The sequence below is a fragment of the Phaenicophaeus curvirostris genome, chromosome 7 (assembly GCF_032191515.1).
Source record: "Phaenicophaeus curvirostris isolate KB17595 chromosome 7, BPBGC_Pcur_1.0, whole genome shotgun sequence".
NCBI lineage: Eukaryota > Metazoa > Chordata > Aves > Cuculiformes > Cuculidae > Phaenicophaeus > Phaenicophaeus curvirostris.
In genome coordinates, this window is record NC_091398.1 from 41,060,571 (window position 1) to 41,080,740 (window position 20,170).

The window sequence follows — 20,170 nt, forward strand, 5'->3', positions numbered from 1 at the left end:
TCTGATGGGCACTTTTATCTCTTGCCTTTGAACCTCTGCCAGCTCTGCAAAAGCTCTCGAGAGAGTGAAAACCCAGTGCTGCTTCAGGAGTCGGAGAGAGGGCAGGCTGCTCCTGGTGTGGTCCTGCAGGCACAGCCAGATGCGCAGCAGAGCTCCCATCAGGCAGGAGGAGAGCTTTTTCCCGCATGCTTCCCAAGAAAAAGATCAGATTTAAACATTTGCTTCCTATAGACACGGAATTCTGGATGCAAACCTGTAGTTAAAACGCGTGGGTGTTGGTTTTTGCTTTCTAGTTAATGAGGTCTGCTGGCTCAGAGCTGCTCTCGCTGAAGTCACTGGGAGATTTATCACTGGATTTGTCTTGCTCAGGGAGCGCAGGGATAGGATGAGAGGAATGGTTTTCAGCTGAAAGAGGGGAGATTGAGATGAGGTGTCCCTGCCCATGGCAGGGGTGGCACTGGATGGCTTTGAGGTCCCGTCCAACCCAAACCATTCCATGATTCTGTGATTCTATGCTTCTATGATTTAATGAAGTCTGAAAATGTTGGATGGCATTCAGGCCCCGCTGTCACTGCAGAGTGATGGCCACGTCCAGCCAGGATGGAGGGGGTGGTGGCTGCAGCCCCCGCTGCCGGGTTGTGGCTGTGGTGCTGCACAAGCACGAGGGATGCGGGAAGGGATGGAAAGGCTTAAAGGCCAGGGTGTGGAGCTGAAAGCACCGGAGCTGGGGCACCGGGACAGGTCTCTGTGTTTGTGGTGCTTGAGAATTCCACGTCCTCGGAGAGTAAATTAACTAAATTCCAGGTTCATCCATGAAAGACGGGGTCCCACCACTCCTACTCGCCTCTGGAACGAGCCCAGGCAGCGACTCAGGGAGGGCTTCCTTGATTTAGGGTGTATCCCCACGCCACGAAAGAGCTGTTGGTGATTCCCCTTGCTCTCTCGGGGTCTCCTGGAGATGGAGTGGCTTTGGGACCGATGTTGCTGAGACCTGTCTGGGCACTTTGTGCATTCACCCCTCCCTGGGTGGATGGGGTTTCTACCTCATCCGGAAACCCAGGTGCTCAGACGTGACTGCAAATATATTTTTTCTCATTTTGTGGTATTTCTTCTGTTTCTTACTTTATGCTTTCCTACAAAAGAAAGGGGATGTGCATGATATGATTGAATGGTTGGACTCGATGATCCGGTGGGTCTCTTCCAACCTGGTTATTCTATGATTCTATGATAATCAGTAAATGACCCCAGTAAGATGTAAACTAAAGAGGAAAGTTGGAAGAGTCAAGTGAGGCTGAACAGCATTTGTCTCTTGGATCACCTTACCCCTGGTGACTAGAGCAAAGTCCTTTATGGGTCTGGGGTCGGTGCTTTAGGGGTCTGATTTCTTTCTTGCAGGCATTTAAACAGCCCAAGCCCCTTTCTCTGCTCGTTGCTGCTGCTTCGCATCGATGCTCTATGGTGTCGTTGGGTGAAGGGCTGCGACTGGAGTTGATAAAACCCTTGTCTGATCACATCAAACGCAACATAGAGCAAAGAGCTAGAAAAGATCACATCGCCAGATATTCTAAATGGGGCTCTCAAAACACTTTTGACCTCGTTTTCTCTGTCTTAAGCTCCAACCCGTGAAAGGAGGGGAAGATAAAATCTCTTTGCCTCCCAGGACTGTGGTAGAACACAATTAGCTTTATGAAGTGCTCCAATAATGTAAGGACAGGCGGGACACGAGACCATGGGGGGATTTATAGTTTTCTGTCTGGAATAAAGTTGGAGTTGTGTGCAATAAATAAAGCCTGGGGCGAGACATTGAACAGGACGGCACAAAGGGGATGAGGAAAGTGCTGCACAAAAAAAAAACAAACAGGAATGGGGAAAACACAGTGGGATCTTGGAATTAAAAATGAGGTTGTTTTCCTGTAGAGAAAGGAGGAGGGGCAGACCCAGGCTGCCTTAGCAAGTTAACCCTGGTGGTTTCTAATCAAGTGATTAATTTTGTGACATCAGGGTTATGCACCAGGGGAGGTGAAGGCCATCGCCGCCCCTGGCCTCCGCGCCCCCATATCCCACTGGGACTCCAGACAAGCGACCCCCCATGCGTTTTACTGGCTTTTATCAGCATCGCCCCTGCCCACAGGGAGCTGGAAGGAGCTTTTGAAGAAAGATGGTGCCCTCAGTGGAGGGGACACCGGCGGCTGGCCCACCGCGCAGGAGGACACCAACCCGTAACGTGCAAGCACCTGCAAGCTCTCCCTGGTTAACACTCGGTAAGTGCCCAAGGAGCAGATAAATTGGTCTCTCTGGCTGTTTTTTGCTTTTCCCGTGCTTGATGCGTTACAGTGCGGACAGTCACAGTCCTCATGGTCCTACGCCAAACCTCGCGAGCATCCCGAGCAGAGGGACCAGCAGGGAGGGAGGGGATCCTGCCCCTCTGCTCTGCTCTGAGAGACCCACCTGGGTCCAGTTCTGGAGTCCTCAGCACAGGGAGGACATGGAGCTGTTGGAGAGAGTCCAGAGGAGGCCACGGAGATGATCCGAGGGCTGGAGAACCTCCTGTATGATGAGAGGCTGAGGGAGTCGGGTTTGTTCATCCTGGAAGAAGAGAAGACTCTGAGGAGACCTCAGAGCAGCTTCCAGCACTGCAAGGGGCTCTGGGAAAGCTGGGGAGGGGCTCTGGATCAGGGAGGGCAGGGACAGGACGAGGGGGAACGGTTTTGAGCAGCAAGAGGGGAGATTGAGATGAGATCTTAGGCAGAAATGTTTTGCTGTGAGGATGGGGAGGCCCTGGCCCAGGCTGCCCAGAGCAGGGGTGGCTGCCCCATCCCTGGAGGGGTTCAAGGCCAGGCTGGATGGGGCTTGGAGCCCCTGATCCAGTGGGAGGTGTCCCTGCCCATGGCAGGGGATGGGACTGGATGGGCTTTGAGGTCCCCTCCAACCCAAACCCTTCCATGATTCTATGATTCTCTCCCAGATTTCAGGAGCAAACAGAACTTTCTTTCGGAAAGGAGACCTAGGCTGGTTTATTTGAGCTGTGACAGGGAGGGAACAATTTCCAGACCTGTCTGTGCTGACATTTTGAGCAGAAATAATTGGGTGTATTTTTAGCTGCCTACGTTCCATCAGAGACAGAACTCACTGCACATTTACGGAAGGTGTGAGTTTATTTGGGGAAGAATTAACGATCCGAGACTTCACATAGGAAGCTCATAAAAGCCTACAGGTGACCTGGGGTCAGCTCTGCCACTGTGGCTTTGAAAAAGCATTTATAAGGGAAGTCAGAGGACTGGAAACACGATTTTTTTCTCTCTTTTTAACCAATGTGAATGTTTTTGTTCTGTCCAACATCGCGACGGCATCTTGCAGACTTCAGTACGAGGGGTGGAAGGGTGGAAAGGGAGGGCAGGAGCCCAACAGGCAGATCACAGATAACAGTGACAGCCCGATGCGGCCGTGTGTCCTGCAGGGTTTGTTGCTGTGGGGGATGCAAAATCAGCCTTTAATTTTAGCCAGAGCAGGGGTGGCTGCCCCATCCCTGGAGGGGTTCAAGGCCAGGCTGGATGGGGCTTGGAGCCCCTGATCCAGTGGGAGGTGTCCCTGACCATGGCAGGGGTGGCACTGGGTGGGATTTGGGATGATCTTAGGGTGAGCTTGCAACAGGAACTTTGGACCTCCAATAGAACTGGTCCCCCAAGGAGAAGCTTGGGACGCAGAAGCTCAGCCAACCGCGCAGTTTGTTAGTTGTGGTTCTGGTGTGCGTTGGCTTATGAACTAATTTAATGATTCACGGTGGAAGTTTCTGTTCTGCAACCCAAGAACGTTTAGAATCTCCGTTTGAATTTGAATTGGTAATCCCCACATGGGTTTCCTGAGTGGCTCTGCATCCAAATGAGTGTCTCATTCTGCTGCCAGGCATCGTTTCCTCGTCCCATCCCGGTGGCAGGACTGGGTGTATCCGTGGCACGACTAATTGTGAGAAAAATAATCAACCAGCTGGTGGGTTGGATGGGGAAAAGGGTGCTGGCCTCTTCTCCCAAGGGACAGGGGACAGGACGAGAGGGAATGCCCTCAAGCTCCACCAGGGGAGGTTTAGGCTGGACATTAGGAAAGAATTCTTCACAGAAAGGGTCATTGGTCCCTGTCCGAGGCTGCCCAGGGAGGGGGTTGAGTCCCCTTCCCTGGAGGGGTTTAAGGCACGGGTGGACGAGGTGCTGAGGGACATGGGTTAGTGATTGATGGGAATGGTTGGACTCGACGATCCGGTGGGTCTCTTCCAACCTGGTTATTCTATCATTCTATGATTCTATGATTCCCTTCTTGACCTTGGAATTACAGAATGGGCTGGGCTGGAAGGGACCTTAAAGCACACCCAGTTCCACCCGCTGCCATGGGCAGGGATCCCATGGGATCAGGGGCTCCAAGCCTGACTGGGTGGATCTGTATGATCTTTAAGGTCCCTTCTGACCAAACCCATTCCCTGAAGCTGTGTTTCTACTCTAGGACCTGCTGCTGGCCCTGCTGCTTAACTCGGGTCTGCGCTGGCCTCGGTGGCTTCGCCTCTCAACTCCATCACCCCCTTCTTCTGTTTTTTAAACAACTTGGACATCCCCAGCGGCCAACCATCCACCAAACCCTAGAAACACCTTCCAGGTTTGGGTCACTTGGCTCTCAGATTGAAAACATGGATCTGTCTCAATTTTTGGACCGATTTTCTGCTTTTCCATCCGGGCCTCTCCCTGGGACAGGATCTTGCTCTTCTCCTGTTCTTGGATGTTGTCGTGGCTGCTCTCCAGAACCCCACTGCTCTGCGCCTCCTTATGAGGAGCGGCTGAGAGAGCTGGGGGTTCAGCCTGGGGAAGAGGAGGCTGAGGGGAGACCTCATTGCTCTCTGCAACTACCTGAGAGGAGGTTGTGGAGAGGAGGGAGCTGGGCTCTTCTCCCAAGGGACAGGGGACAGGACGAGAGGGAATGGCCTCAAGCTCCACCAGGGGAGGGTCAGGCTGGACATTAGGAAAAATCTTTTCACAGAAAGGGTCATTGGTCCCTGTCCGAGGCTGCCCAGGGAGGGGGTTGAGTCCCCTTCCCTGGAGGGGTTTAAGGGCCGGGTGGACGAAGTGCTGAGGGACATGGGTTAGTGATGGATGGGAATGGTTGGACTCGATGGTCCGCTGGGTCTCTTCCAACCTGGTGATTCTGTGATCCTATGACCCACCGTGGCGGGGGTGGAGGGCGGCGTGGGGAGCCCAGCGGGGGGGTGCGGGGCGCTGCGCGGGGGTTGCGCGGGGCTCGGATCGCAGGGGGTGGGTGCGCGGGGCGGGTGCGCAGGAGGAGCTGCGCGGGGGGCGTTGCAGGGCTGGGATCGCAGCGGGGGGGGGGTGCGCGGGGCGCTGCGCAGGAGGAGCTGCGCGGGGGACGTTGCGCGGAGCGGTGCGAGGGGCAGGCGCGCAGGCGGAGCTGCGCGGGGGGCGGTGCGGGGGGCCGCGCAGGGGGCGGTGCGCGGGGCGGTGCGCGGTGGGGGGGGGGGGGGGGCGGTGTCTCGGCGCCGGGTCCGCCCGGCGGCTCGGCGTGGGGGGTGTCCGCGGCGAGCGGAGCGGCGCGCGGGGGGCGCGGAGCATGTCGGCGCTGCGGCGCAAGCTGGGGGACGAGTACCAGGTGGTGAGCACGTCGTCGAGCGGGGCCGGGCTCCCCCCGGGCCGCGCCGCCCCGCGGGGCAAGCGGCAGCGCTTCGTGGACAAGAACGGGCGCTGCAACGTGCAGCACGGGAACCTCGGCGGGGAGACCAGCCGCTACCTGTCCGACCTCTTCACCACCCTGGTGGACCTCAAGTGGCGCTGGAACCTCTTCATCTTCATCCTCACCTACACCGTGGCCTGGCTGTTCATGGCCTCCATGTGGTGGGTCATCGCCTACATGCGGGGCGACCTCAACAAGGCGCACGACGACAGCTACACGCCCTGCGTGGCCAACGTCTACAACTTCCCCTCCGCCTTCCTCTTCTTCATCGAGACCGAGGCCACCATCGGCTACGGGTACCGCTACATCACCGACAAGTGCCCCGAGGGCATCATCCTCTTCCTCTTCCAGTCCATCCTGGGCTCCATCGTGGACGCCTTCCTCATCGGCTGCATGTTCATCAAGATGTCGCAGCCCAAGAAGCGGGCCGAGACGCTGATGTTCAGCGAGCACGCCGCCATCTCCATGCGGGACGGCAAGCTCACCCTCATGTTCCGCGTGGGCAACCTCCGCAACAGCCACATGGTCTCCGCGCAGATCCGCTGCAAGCTGCTCAAGGTAAGTGTGGTCCCACCGGGACGTCCCGCTGCCCCCCTCTGCCTCCCACCTCTGACCCTTCTGAACACCCTTTCCATAAGAGCTTTGCCGTCCCTCGCTCGTTCCAAGGGCTGCTTCAACGTCCCTGCAACACTCTGTTGCCTTCGGGCACCAGGTGGGATAATGGTTGCGTTCCACACCGCGTATACGGACATTCATATCTTTCTGGATTTCTCTGGCCGGGATGCCCCATCCCTGGAAGTGTCCAAGGCCAGGTTGGATGGGGCTTGGAGCCCCTGATCCAGTGGGAGGCGTTCCTGCGGGTGGAACTGGATGGGCTTTGAGGTCCCTTCCAACCCAGACTATTCCTTGATGCTTTGAAGTAAATGCTTAGTAGCTTGAATTCCTTGCTGTGCATTTTCAGACAAAGCTGTTGGCTTTTCTGGCATGTTTCTGTGTTCTCAGACCACGGCGAGTCCAGGCAGGGAGAACTTTGCTTATATGGTCTGCGAACTTCATAGAAAGCAGAATACCGATGCCCCTGTATATCCAGGGAAAATCAAGTATTTATTTGAGGCTTGCTACAGCGGCTGCATATCCACAGGGGAGATGAAGTAAATGCGGAGTGGGTGGAAGGGGATGGCTCGGGTGACGTTGAGCACATGCAGAGCATCCCGCACGTTCCCACAGCCGGTGGGGGATGCGGGTGCCCTACCCCCAGTGGGGGTCCCGGCTGGCTCCTCTGGTTGCCCCGTGCGGAGGGATGCTCATCCCTCGGCTGCTGCGTCCTGATCCAGCAAAGCGTCCGTGTTTTTGCGTCGGAGGCGGCTGAAGTTGCGGTGTTTGGGCTGGGATCCGTGTTTCCGACGGGGATGTTGCAGGCAGGATCGTCCCTGCAATCTGTGAGGGTTGTGGAACCCCCTGCGCCCTAAACCTCTGGGGAGTCTCTGGCCAAAAGGAGGGTCCTGCTGGCGCTCCGCAGCCTGGAGGGATGAGGAATGGAGAGAATCGGCATCGTCTCACTGGGTTCCTTGGCAGAGGATGGGGATGTGCCCGCTGCAGCTGATCTCCAGGCGTCTGTTCCTGCTCTTTGCTCGCTGAATAACCAGCTGGAGGCTCAGTTGCGCCTCTTTCCCCTGGGCTGAGCTGGCCCTGAGAGCTTTCTCGTATCCAGAGTTTAGAGGGGTAAATTGAGCGGTGTGCAATTAGCCTGGTGAGTAATGACCCGGTGTTAGAGGGCACCGCCGTGACCCCTCCAAGCGCCCTGTGCGACGAGGCCATTCTGGGTCAGGAGAGACCACGCTGTCGTGTTTAACATATGTTGTTAATAGCTTTAAAGGGTCAAAATGAGTCATTTCCGTTACTAATTATGAAATTAGCCCTTTCTTTATCCAGATTTGCTGCAAGGGGAATTTTAAAGAGCGTAAAACTTGGTGTGGCTCCACAAAACGTCCTGAACTTTAAATCAGGGGAAGAGCATGTTCACAGGCATCGTTTGTCCTGGGTTTGTGACAGCAGTGCTGGAGTTGGAGGGGTAAAAGTTTGGCAGCTGTGAAAACCAGCGTGAAAATGCGGGGAGCCCGGGGAAGCTTGCGGTTGCAGCTCCAACAAAGCAAGCTCTCCCTGCGCCCTGTGGCATCGGGTGTGTTGGGAAAGGGGAAAGGTGCTTTGTGAGGCATCTCCCAGCAGAACCGTGGCCGCTGTGGAGCGTGTGGGCTGCACAACCGGGCAGGACGCGGTGGTGTCAGTGCCGGTGGCTGCTCCGTGGTGGCGGGTTGTGTGGTGAGCATCCCGCTGTGCCCCTGCCTTCTCGGGCTACGCGGCTTTTCCTGGTGGTGCCCATGGGAGCTGGGCACGCAGGCAGCTGTAAATGTGGAGGAAGAGAGTGATAAAGGGCTAAAATGTGGCTTTTCTGTGGATACGGTGATAGCTGGCTCTGCACAGTCCCTCCCAAACCTGTACACCGAGCATCCTTTGGCTGACGTGGGGGAGCAAGGCTTGGCCAAGCCTCCTGGCCACAAAAAAAAAAAGAGAGAATAAAAAAAAAAAAGGGGGATTGCAGCAGGGAGAGTGCTCTCTCATCCTGGGGGTGCTGCCATGCACCGACAGCTTTTCCGGCTTGCCGGAGCGCGGGGATGGGGTAGGGCAGGGTAACTGCCTCGGGGATTCGCTGTGGTTTGCGTATGACCTGTACTGCAGATTTACTGCCAGGCTGGGAGGGCAGAGTTAACTGCAGGGCTGCTCGCAGATTTTCTGCTGAAATGCTTCTTTTTTTTTTTTTTTAGAAGAAAGCTGTTCTGCCTGCAAAATCTATATGAAATTGGAATCGGAGAATTATGGAATGGTTTGGGTTGGAAGGGACCTCAAAGCCCATCCAGTGCCACCCCTGCCCTGGGCAGGGACACCTCCCACTGGATCAGGGGCTCCAAGCCCCATCCAACCTGGCCTGGAACACCTGCCCATTCTCACAACAAAACATTTCTCGCTAAGATCTCATCTCAGCCTCCCCTCTTTCGGCTGAAGTTCCCTCCCTGGAGCTGGTCCTCGCACTGCTTACGGAGGTTATGTGATGCTTGGCTTGTGTTTTTTGTCTTTCTGTTGGAAAGCAGGCTTCTCATTAAAGAAAGAACAAACGAAAACCCCTAGCAGGGTGTTTGTGCAGATGTGCTCTAGCTGTTCCTTTCTCTGTCTGGTGATGCTACAATGGGGTAGCAGGGGATGGTGAGATAAATCGGAATTTTCACACACAAAGATTTAAGTGCATTTCGTAGCCGGAACTTTGTGGCAGTGAAAGACAACAATTGTTTCTCTGGAATTTGATCTCCGTAAAATCCAGCCACCATTCAGGGAAAAGGTTAAAAATAGAAACCAAATCCTAAGTGAGGCGCATAATCCTGTTCCACTCTGTCTGCTGCCTTTTCATTTTCGGCTTCCAGTCGCTTCTCACCCCTGATGGGGGCTTGTCCCTGGCTGCACCCCTCGCTGGGGGCACCCAGCATCCTCCACCCCCCTGCAGCCACCAGTGCTGGGACTGGGTTTCTCTGGGAGCCACTGGTGTCACTTGCAGGAGTGGCGATTGTCTGGAGATGAGGGTTGTGCTGCCCCTCTCCGATGAGGCACCTGCCCACCCCACCACGATTACGGGTCTGACTAATGAAGGTGGAAAAGGTGGAGGGAAGATTACGCTTCTTCTTGCACGTGTAGTACTGTTCCTGGAAAACCAAATCCTGTTTGAAGTCCTGTTCCTCAGTATGGGCAGTTTCACATCAGTTCAGAGTGTCGGGATGGATAGAAACACGTCTCAAATAGAGACTTACTGTTGGGTTTTGGCTGTGTATGATGACTATAAGAGCTTGTAAAACTTCTCTTTACAATTAGAGCAGTGCATAATGGAAACTTCTGTTATAAAAGTAAGGACCAGGAAGGGCTGTAATGTTCTGTTCCTGCTTGTTCCTGGGGAAATAAAAGCTGGAGAGGGAGTGTTTGGGCACGGCTGTACCCATGACCTTGCTTCTCGTGGAGCAGGGATGCGAAGCGTCGCAGCAGCGAGGTGCAGACACCCGAGCGCGGGATTTGAGGTTTCAGCTTTAGGCGTGATGTTATGCAGTCATTATGTGGCTGGTAAATTGTGGTCTGTCTTAGTGGGCAGCTCTAATGCTGTAGCTGCATCCTCTTCTCTAGGCTTCTTGTGTCAAAAGGAGAGAGATCTAAAAGCTTCGCTGGGGAACTGTGTGCTTGGCTGGTGCGGGGCTGCTGTAGGTTGGTGTGAGCCAGCGCTGTTGAACCCTCACGGGTGAATTGGCGCTGAATCTGGCTGGAGAACCCTCTCTTATTGAGAAATAGGCAGTGAATCTGGCTTGAGAACCGCCTCTTATGGGTGAGTTGGTAACGAATCTAGCTGGTGAACCGTCTCTTAGGGGTGAATTGGGGGAATCTGGCTGGAGAACCCCCTCTTCTGGATGAGTTGGTGATGAATCTGGCTGGAGAATCCTCTTATTGGTGAATTGGTTATGAATCCAACTGCTGCCATTTCTGCAAGGAGTTTCTGTTTGTGGAGAGGTCCTGGAGGTGGCTGTGGGCCCTTGTCTGGGTTCACTGTGTCACAACATGAATTTAGTGAGGTTTTGAGTGGCTTCTGCTTGCCAGAGTCTAAAGGTTTGCTGATGTCGCCTTCCCCACCAGGTGGGCGATGCTGTGGGTCAGTGGCAGAGCCGTCGTTCGTGTTGGTGGCCGGCATCCTTCCAGGGCTCCTGCATTGCTGAGCTGCAATCGCAGCAGGATGAGTGCACGGCCAGCACTGGGCTTCCAGCCCTTCCATGGCCATGTGGCTGGCCCGAGGCTTGCCTCGCGTGCCGGGTGGTGAGGAGCGCCCCAGGGATGCTGTCAGGGTGCCTTGGTGCTGGCTGCTCCATCACTGACCGTCTCTCTCTGTGTCTCTCCCCGGTCCAGTCCCGCCAGACCCCAGAAGGTGAATTCCTGCCTCTCGATCAGCTGGAGCTGGACGTGGGCTTCAGCACGGGGGCCGACCAGCTTTTCCTCGTATCCCCGCTCACCATCTGCCACGTGATAGATGCCAAGAGCCCCTTCTACGACCTGTCCCAGCGCAGCATGCAGACGGAGCAGTTTGAGATCGTCGTCATCCTGGAGGGCATCGTGGAAACGACGGGTGAGTGCAGAAAGCAAATGTTCTGGGAAGCAGATGTCGCCCTGCGGGTCTTACACGCCCTGCGTGTGTTTGAAAAGCTGGGCTCTTCAGGTTGCCCTTTAATCCGATGACGCGGTCCAGTTCTGCAAATGCTTGGAGCCAATCAAAGTTATGTTTTCCTACAAAGTGAAAACGTGGAAGGGAGTTTGGGCAAATGTGCCTGTAACCAAGGTGATGTGCTGCGAGGCAGAGAGATCTTGGCGATGGCTGGGCTTTGCGGGGACGCCGTGGTGGGAAGGGTTGTGCCACATGCCTGTGGCGTCACCTGGCAGTGATGCTGCAGCTCCTGCCCAGCAGATGCTCCCTTCGCTTCCCAGCCTGCTGGGAGAACACTTTGAAGGATAATTCAGAATATCTGTGATCGCACCAGCCGACCTTGTCCTGGGCTGCATCCAGAGCAGAGGGACCAGCAGGGAGCTAGGGGATTCTGCCCCTCTGCTCCGCTCTGTGAGACCCACCTGGAGCCCTGTGTCCAGTTCTGGAGTCCCCAACACAAGAAGGATACGGAACTGTTGGAACGGCTCCAGAGGAGGCTATGAAATTGTTCTGAAGGCTAGAGCACCTCTGCTATGAGACCAGGCTGAGAGAGTTGGGGTTATTCAAACTGGAGAAGAGAAGGCTCGGGGGAGACCTGAGAGCAGCTTCCAGTGCTGGAAGGGGCTCCAGGAAAGCTGGGGAGGGGCTCTGGATCAGGGAGGGCAGGGACAGGACAAGAAGAACGGTTTTGAGCTGCAAGATTGAGATGAGATCTTAGGCAGAAATGTTTTGCTGTGAGGGTGGGGAGGCCCTGGCCCAGGTTGCCCAGAGCAGTGGGGGCTGCCCCATCCCTGGAGGGGTTCAAGGCCAGGTTGGATGGGGCTTGGAGCCCTGGATCCAGTGGCAGGTTTTCCTTCACCAAGTGATCCTATGATTCTATGATTTCAGGGCTTGCAAGCCAACCAAACAATTCCAGGTTGCATTTTTTTTTTTCCTAGCTCTCTGTTTTATACCAAAAAAATGTATGGAGAAAAGGAATTTTGTAAATAACTCACTGGAATTTTAAAACAAAGTGGCATGTTTGTATACTTTGGAGTTTGTTTTTGTAAATATTTCAGACCAGCATCATACAGAAAGCACTAACAATAAAGGAGGTATTTACTGTGTCTCTAAAACCTAAAACTTGCAAGTTTTGTGACCTAGTTTTTAAAGATGAGATGAATATTGGGTGAAATAGAGCAAAATGTGCTCAATCTTGATAAAACATGGAGGGATGAAAGGGTTTTATAGTTATAAAAATATCTCTGAAAATGTGAAGAAATGAGAAAGGAGGGGAGTGTGGAGCTGGAGGGCAGCTGGGCTGGAGGAGAACCTGTACTGGCAGTAGTGAGGGGATGGAGATATGAAGATGGTGGTGCCACAGGTGTTGGTGAGGAGGAAAAGGCCTTCTTCATGGCTGTGCCTTTGGCACAAGCACGAGTGGTTTATTGTAAGCTACAGCACCCCTCGCTGGGTCCGACACTGTGAAGCGTGAGCACTGGAGCTGAGCTGGCTGAGGGTTAGGAGGCTTCAACCTCTCCACCAGTAGTGCAGGTTGTGCAGCATAGGGCTCCTGGAAATAATGTAGAATCATGGAATCATTCAGGTTGGAAAACACCTCTCTGCTCATGCAGTCCAGCCGTCAGCTGCAAGTGTTCAAGGCCAGGTTGGATGGGGCTTGGAGCCCCTGATCCAGTGGGAGGTGTCCCTGTCTGCGGCAGGTGGGTGGGACTGGATGGGCTTTGAGGTCCCTTCCAACTGAAACCATTCCATGATTCTACGATTCTGTGATCTTCTGGGAAACCCTGCCTGGGAACTATTATTTTAAGTTTAAGATTGGACTTCAGCTCTAATATTTCCCTGTGAACACAGTTAATTTCACTTGGATATCATCGTTCCCAAGTCAGAGAGTGTGTGCTGAACAGAGTAGTGGTTTCAGAAGACACTTTCCCCCATGCTAGATGTGCCGCTTGGCTTCTGTGCTGCGCCTCCTGACTTGACAACCAGTTCAGAGGATCTGATAAAATAAGGCGGCTTCTGCACGCAGTCATTAAGCAACGCTATAATACAGCCAATTTTCTAAAGCTGCTGTCTTCTTTTTTGGTGCAAAATTGACTTGAAGAGCATCAATAGCACAGCGATAAATGGTTTTCTTACCACTCCAGAAAGGAATTGCAGGGGAATTGTGCTGCTTGCTCCCCCCAGCCGTGTCCCTGCAGCATCAGGGTCCTACCCTGTATCTTTGCTCATGGTAATTTGTAGCATATTTAATGGGAAAGGCTTTGATATTCATCCAACTTCTTCAACTCACAGAGTTTAAGGGGAGCTGGGGCTTGCTGCCTACGTTCCTGGTTTGGTTTTCAAGTAAATTATTTGCTGTGCCTGCCTGAAAAGTGCTGTGAAATTGCACTCGGATCTCTGTCCTTTGTGAAGAACAGAGCTACCGATGCACCTCTCCATGTCCTGCAGATCCCCTTACCCCAGCACTGAGAATTAGACAGCAAGCAAATAAGAGTAAATAACTGAAGGGTTTATTTCTTGATATACTCTTAGCACATCTTTTCTTCTGCTTGTACTGGTGTGCCCACCACGAGGTTTAGTCTGGAACTAATTAGTCACTGGGATCTAATTTAGTCCTTGTGACACAAAACCCATTCCATGATTCTATGATTTCTCATTCTGATATGGTCCTTAGATTTATAATAAATAGGGATTTAAGAGCCATAACAGCATTTGGTTTGAGTCAGCTCTGCCTTTTGATAGGGACTTGGAGCCTCTCGGTTTTCTTTAGCAGGTGCTTATGGAGACTTTTTTTTTTTCCTTTAATCTGTTGATTTTCAATATGCAGTGTCACCAAGGGATTTAGAGAATTGGTAAATATATACAATAGATCTCGTTTTGCCTGTCTGCGGGGACAGTAAAGATTTCTTGGAGAAGTCTAATGAGTTGTTTAAGCAAGATCTTCTCGCTTATAAATCCCACTTGGCTGATTAAAATCACCATTTCCGATGCCTTCTCTCATTAAATCATATAAAAATGATTTCTCATAGATGCCTCCCAACTTGATTAAGTTAATTTACTGCCTCATCACTGAAACTTTAATTTCTGGAAAAGTAAACATTTCTTTCTGCTTTCTTTACCCTCCTTAATTACAGCTTTTAGGTTGTTTAGATAATGACACACGGGGACTGGGAAGCAGACCCAGTGCATCTCTAGAGGGAAGAGGTCTTCTGGTCCCTCCTGGCTGGGAGCAGCAGAGCTGAGCTCAGCAGTGCTGGGTTCTCCATCTCTTCCTGGAGGGGAGGAGGACAATGAGGCTGAGGAAAGGTCTGAAGAACAAGTGTTATGTGCAGCGGCTGAGGGACCTGGGGCTGTTCAGCCTGGAGAGGAGGAGGCTGAGGGAAGACCTCATCACTCTCTGCAGCTCCTGAAAGGAGGTTGTGGTGAGGTGGGTGCTGGGCTCTGCTCCCAAGTAACAAGCGGTAGGATGAGAGGAAATGGCCTCAGGTTGTACCAGGGGAGGTTTAGATTGGATATGAGGAAAAATTTCTTTATGGAATGAGTGGTGAAGCCCTGGCAGAGGCTGCCCAGTGCGGTGGTGGAGTCCCCATCCCTGGAGGGACTTAAGCAGTGTAGATGTGGAACTCTGGGGCATGGTTTAGTAGTCATGGTGGTATTGTGCACATGATTGGACTGGATGAGCTTAGAAATCTCTTCCAACCTTAATGATTTTATGTTTCTATAAGGGTCTCTTTCCATCCAGCCCCTTCTTTTAGGAAATGGAAGCAAAATATCTCAGCAGAGAGATGCGTTTTTTAGGGGGTCATGGGCTTGGATGCTTTAGGTCACCACGGGTGGCTCTTGACCCTCCCACCTACCTCCTGCATGACCTGCAGAATAAAGCTCATGCTCTGGGGTCATGCCAATGCCAGACCGTAGGAGCTTTCCCTGGGAATGCTGGAGGATGCTCAGTGCTGGCTCTGAGATTTGGTTTCTTTCCCTGTTTTGGAGTGTCAGTCAGTGATGGCAAAGCTCCACAGCTGAGGTGTTCAAGCAGCTTTTCAGAATCCGAAAACAGTTATGATTCATAAGGGTAATTGCTAATCATTCAGGATTATTTTTGATATATATCCAACCCCTCCATTATTATGATAACATGTAATTTTGAAGAACACTCATAGTGTTTCTTTTCCAAACCTATTGTCCTGATTTCACATTGTTGTGATGGAGAATTTGAAGCTCCCTTGTCAGCAAACTTCCTGGTGGTTTACGGGGAGAATGAATTTTGGCTCTTAGGGTGGATTCCCCTTCTGGGAGGTGGCCTCTGCATGCATTTAGGAGTTCGTAGCCTTTCACAACTGCTGTTGCATTCCTGCGACGTCCTGATAAGCTGTTAATAAGGAACTGAAATGTGCAGAAACTTGGATAGGGTGGTATCGGCATCCATTTTCAAAACTCATTAAATGTTGTTTTAGAAACCTTTTAACGTCATTTTTTTCTGATTAAAGAAATCAAACAGCCTGCCAGGCTTTTTAATTAAATAAACAGAAATGGAATCAAAGATGTATACTGCTGGTTTTACTTTTAAAGAGATGAATACCCTGAATTCTGGAGCTGTGTCTGCATAAGAAGGTTTTTCTCAGAAACAGAGACACGAGAATGATGGGGTGAACTGTAACACAGATCTGAAAGCTAATGTGATTTCCATCATGTTGAGGGCTGTTTAAAAGTGGTTTTCCCATGCATTACTGCTGAGAAGCTGAGGCTTCCAAGAGACCCCAGCACAAATTTAGCAGCTTTAAAGGTGGAGCATCAAATATGTTTATTCTGTTTCTTATCTTGCCATTTGGATTTGGGGGTTTTGTGCAAATGTGGGCAAAGTGATGTGGGCAGAAGATAGAAGAGAGGAAAAATACTCTAGACTTAATGGAGAAGCTAACTAGAATCAAAGTGTGGCGTCAGTTGATAGCTGGTAGACATCATAAATTGTACCTTTTTCATCTGCTCGCGCTCCTTCCCTGCTGTCTCACAGTAGCTGGACAATGAAGCAGGCGAATGGTCTGGAGAACAGGTGTTATGAGGAGCAGCCGAGGGACACAGGGCTGTGGGGAGAACTTATCCCTCTCTGCAGCTCCCGGAAAGGAGATTGTGGTGAAGTGGGTGTTGGTCTCTTCTCCCAAGTGACAAGTGGTAGGATGAGAGGAAATGGCCTCAAGCTGTGCCAGGGAAGGTTTACATTGGATATTAGTAAATATTTCTGTACAGAAGGCAAGGTGAAGCTCTGGTAGAATCTGTCCAGGGCGGTGGTGGAGTCTCCATCCCTGAAGGGGTTCAAAAAACATGTGGCTGTGGTACTTTGCAACATGGTTTAATAGGCACGGTGGAGTTGGGTTGATGGTTGGACTGGATGAGCTTAGAGGTCTCTTCCAATCTTAATGATTCTATGATTCTTATTTCTGTGACCAGATCTCAGTGTTCATAAGGTATCATCAGTGTCACTGCACTGGCAGGACAGAAATTCAGATAGAGAGGTAGAGCGAGGAGCTGAAGGTCCAGAGCATACTTTTGCACAGCACTGTGCGTGCCAGTGTTGCTCCACCATCTATGGCTCTTTACATGCTCTGGGTTTCCCTGTCTGCGTGATGGTAGCGTGAAGCCACCTGTAGCTTGGGTTTGGTGGAGTATGGACCTGGACATGTGTCCTGGCTCCATTTGTCTTTGGCAAGGCATGAGGGGAGACCTCACCTTCTGCATCAGTGGGAGGGGACCAGGGTCATGGGGATCCCAAGCCAGCTTTACCAGGGATAACTGAATGACTCAGTTAGCTTAGAAATCATTTCTCTGAACCAATTCTTTAAAAAATATCACAAAATCACAAATGGCTGAGGTTGGAAGGGACCTCTGGGGATCATCTGATCCAACTCCACTGCTCAGACAGGGCTGCCTAGACCCTGTTGCCCAGGACCATGTCCAGATGGCATTTGAATATCTCCAAGGGGGGAGACCCTGCTGCTGTTTGAATGCTGAGACATCAATGATGTGTTTTAGATGGGCAGGTGATGGGAAAATAAAAATTCAAGAGTTCTACATAATGAAAACGCTGTTCTTTGCTTTTCTAAGCACGACCTAAACTTGATAAAGTAGCCATTTAAGATGTTGTGGTCTTAGCAGATCAGCAAATCTTTTTCCAGTGCTCCCATTACATAAAATCACTTAGTGGAAAAAGCAATATTTGCCGGTCATGCAGGAAGACGCGTTTGTCACTGTCAAAGCAAAGTCCTTAGTACAACAAGGACACTGAGGGGCTGGAGAAAGGGCTGGAGCCCAGGGGTTCAGGGAGCAGCTGAGAGGTTGGGGCTGTTTGGTCTGGAGAAGAGGGGCCTGAGGGGAGACCTCATTGCTCTCTGCAGCTCCTGAGAGGAGGTTGTGGTGAGGTGGGTGTTGGGCTCTTCTGCCAACTGGCAAGTGATGGGATGAGAGGAAATGGCCTCAAGTTGTGCTGGGGGAGGGTTTGAGTAGATAGTAGGAAAAAGGTCTTTACCAAAAGAGTGGCGAAGCCCTGGCAGCGGCTGCCCAGGGCAGGGGGCGCGTCCCCATCCCTGGAGGTGTCACAGATTGTGTAGTTGTGGTACTTCAGGACATGGTTTAGTTGGCACGGTGGGGTTGGGCTGATGGTTGGACTGAATGAGCTTAGAGGTCTTTTCCAACCTTAGTGATTCCGTGATTCTATGAAATCGAGGATGTGCTGAGATTGGGACCTTCATTGCCCAGCTTTCCTCTGCCCGTCCTGCAGCTGCTGCTCAGGCACCACACGGCCCAAGGGTTCAGCTGGACCAGAAAAGGAAATGGCTAATGGAAAGATTTAAGGTACTGGGAAAAGATTGCCAAAGTGTAAGGGTTTGTGTGCTGGTTCTAAGGAGGCACAACTGGGAGAGAACAGGTTTGGCAGCTGCATCCCCTGCACAACTTGCAGCCGTTGTCTTTTGGATAACGCATCCCTCGTCCCGCACAAGGCAGCAGTTCCCCAGGGTACGGAATTTCACAGCACAAAGTCTTTGTGGCTCTGTCTCCTTTTCCCCCTTTAGGCCTCATTGGAGAGATAGAAGAGAAAAATGACAGTGGTTTTAATCTGGAGCTGTGCAGGAGCTTTCCTTTCACCGTACATAATCGGGATAACTGGTGATTCATCAGGAGTCATGCCTTTGCAAAATACTTATTTGCACTTAATCGAACCAAATACTCTTCTTGAACAAACCGTCTTGTGCTGTGTGTGCCGGCACAGGCGGACCTTGTACCATTGGTCTACAAATCTCATTCAATTTATTCCATGAATAAGTATTGGAGGGATAAGCGTGAGCTGGTAATCTCTGGGGGAGTGACATATGCAGTCATCCAGAAAACTCGGAAGCACTCAAACTTGATCTCTGATATAAATCTGAGCTGTGCCTCCAGGATATCGACCATATCTGAGAAGAGAAATATGAATACTGCTTCTTCACAAGGGGAGGAGGAGGAGCAGGTGCTGAGCTCTTCTCTCTGAACACAAAGGGAACAGCAGGGAGATGCCGGGCGAGGGTCAGATTGGACACTGGGAAAAGGTTCTTCCTCCAGAGGGTGGTGGAGCACTGGAACAGCTCCCAGGGAAGCAGTCACGGCACCAAGCCTGACAACATTCCAGAAGCGTTTGGGGAACACCCTCAGCCCCACAGTGTGAATGTTGGGGCGTCCTGTGCTGGGGCAGGAGTTGGAAGGGACCCACAAGGGCTCTCGAGTCCAACTCAGGGCATTCTACAATTCTAGAATACCCAGTTTACCATGAGCTACATCCCATCCACAGCTGGAACCGTGTGGGTCTGGTTATGGGGCTGCCTGTGGGCAGGGTCTTTCTCCGTGTTGTTAACTCCCAAGCGGGACTGCCTGAGGAGTTGGGGTCTCGGCCCTTTGGTCCTGGACACCCCAAAAATCCCAGGCGTGGGCAGTATAAAGGATGGAGATGTTTGTTTCCGAGCGGCAGGGGCTGCCCTGGAGACTAGGCTGGGGTTTCCAGCGAGGCTGTCACCGTAAGTGGAGTTTAATGGCACTCAAATGGAAAATCTTTCATTTTGTACCAGTGCAGTAAATATATTCCTGCTTCAAGAGCTGCACCTTTTAGCCATTTCCTCATGTATTGCATCTTTTTCATTTCTTCCTCTAGTTTCTTAATATTATTGTGCCATAAATTCTATTCTTCCAGGCAGTCGTGTTCTCTCCTACTCAGCAGCCCCGTTCCTCTGCTTCAGAAGGAAATTAAGTTGATTTGACCTGATTTGCTCTGACAAATCCATTTTTGCCCTTGCTTGCAACGTTGCTCTCTTCTAGCTGATGAAAAGTGTTTGATTATGCTGTGTGGTGTTTCTCCGTGATTTGAGGTTAGCGTGATGGGGCTGTGTTTGCCTATCCCCTGCCTTTTTCCCTCCTCCTGCACGGCTGGTGCTGCTGTGGCCCCTTGGTGGCTCTGGGGATGTGGATCCGTGTGGGAGCTGTGGTGGTGTGGTCACTCCGTGCTGCTGAAGGGGGTGTCATAGCATCACAGAACCATTTGGCTGGAAAAGACCTGTAAGATCATAGAGTCCAACCATACCTGTCCACTACTAAACCATTTCCCTGAGCACCTCATCTACCAAGCTTTTAAACCCCTCCACGGATGGGGACTCCACCAGCACCCTGGGCAGCCTCTGCCAGGGCTTCATCACCCTGTTAGTAAAGACATTTTCCCTAATATCCAATCTAACCCACCCCTGGCACAACTTGAGGCCATTCCCTCTTGCCCTATCTCTTGTTCCCTGGGAGAAGAACCCAGCACCCACTTCACCACAACCTCCTTTCATGGAGCTGCAGAGAGCGATGAGGTCTCCCCTCAGCCTCCTCTTCTCCAGGCTGAACAGCCCCAGGTCCATCAGCCACTCCCAGAACCCCTGGGCTCCAGACCCTTCTCCAGCTTCATTCCTTTCTCTGGACACACTCCAGCCCCTCAATGTCCTTCTTGGAGTGAGGGGCCAAAACTGAACTCAGGATTTGAGATGCAGCCTCACCAGCACTGATTACAGGGAAAGGATCCCTTCCCTGCTCCTGCTGGTCACCCCTGGCTGATCCAAGCCAGGATGCTGCTGGCCTCCTTGGCCCCTGGGCCACTGGTGGCTCATGTTCAGC

General features: G+C 52.1%; 1 protein-coding gene across 1 annotated transcript in view; it reads left to right on the forward strand.

The window, feature by feature from the left end:
- Positions 1–5,584: 5,584 nt before the first annotated feature.
- The window catches only part of KCNJ3 (potassium inwardly rectifying channel subfamily J member 3), a 40,220-nt gene continuing 25,634 nt past the window's right edge, over positions 5,585–20,170 (forward strand). The window contains exons 1-2 of the mRNA XM_069861690.1: positions 5,585–6,282; positions 10,711–10,927. Of these exons, the coding sequence (XP_069717791.1) occupies positions 5,605–6,282; positions 10,711–10,927 (895 nt within the window). The 5' untranslated portion in view covers positions 5,585–5,604. The remainder of the gene's footprint in view (positions 6,283–10,710; positions 10,928–20,170) is intronic.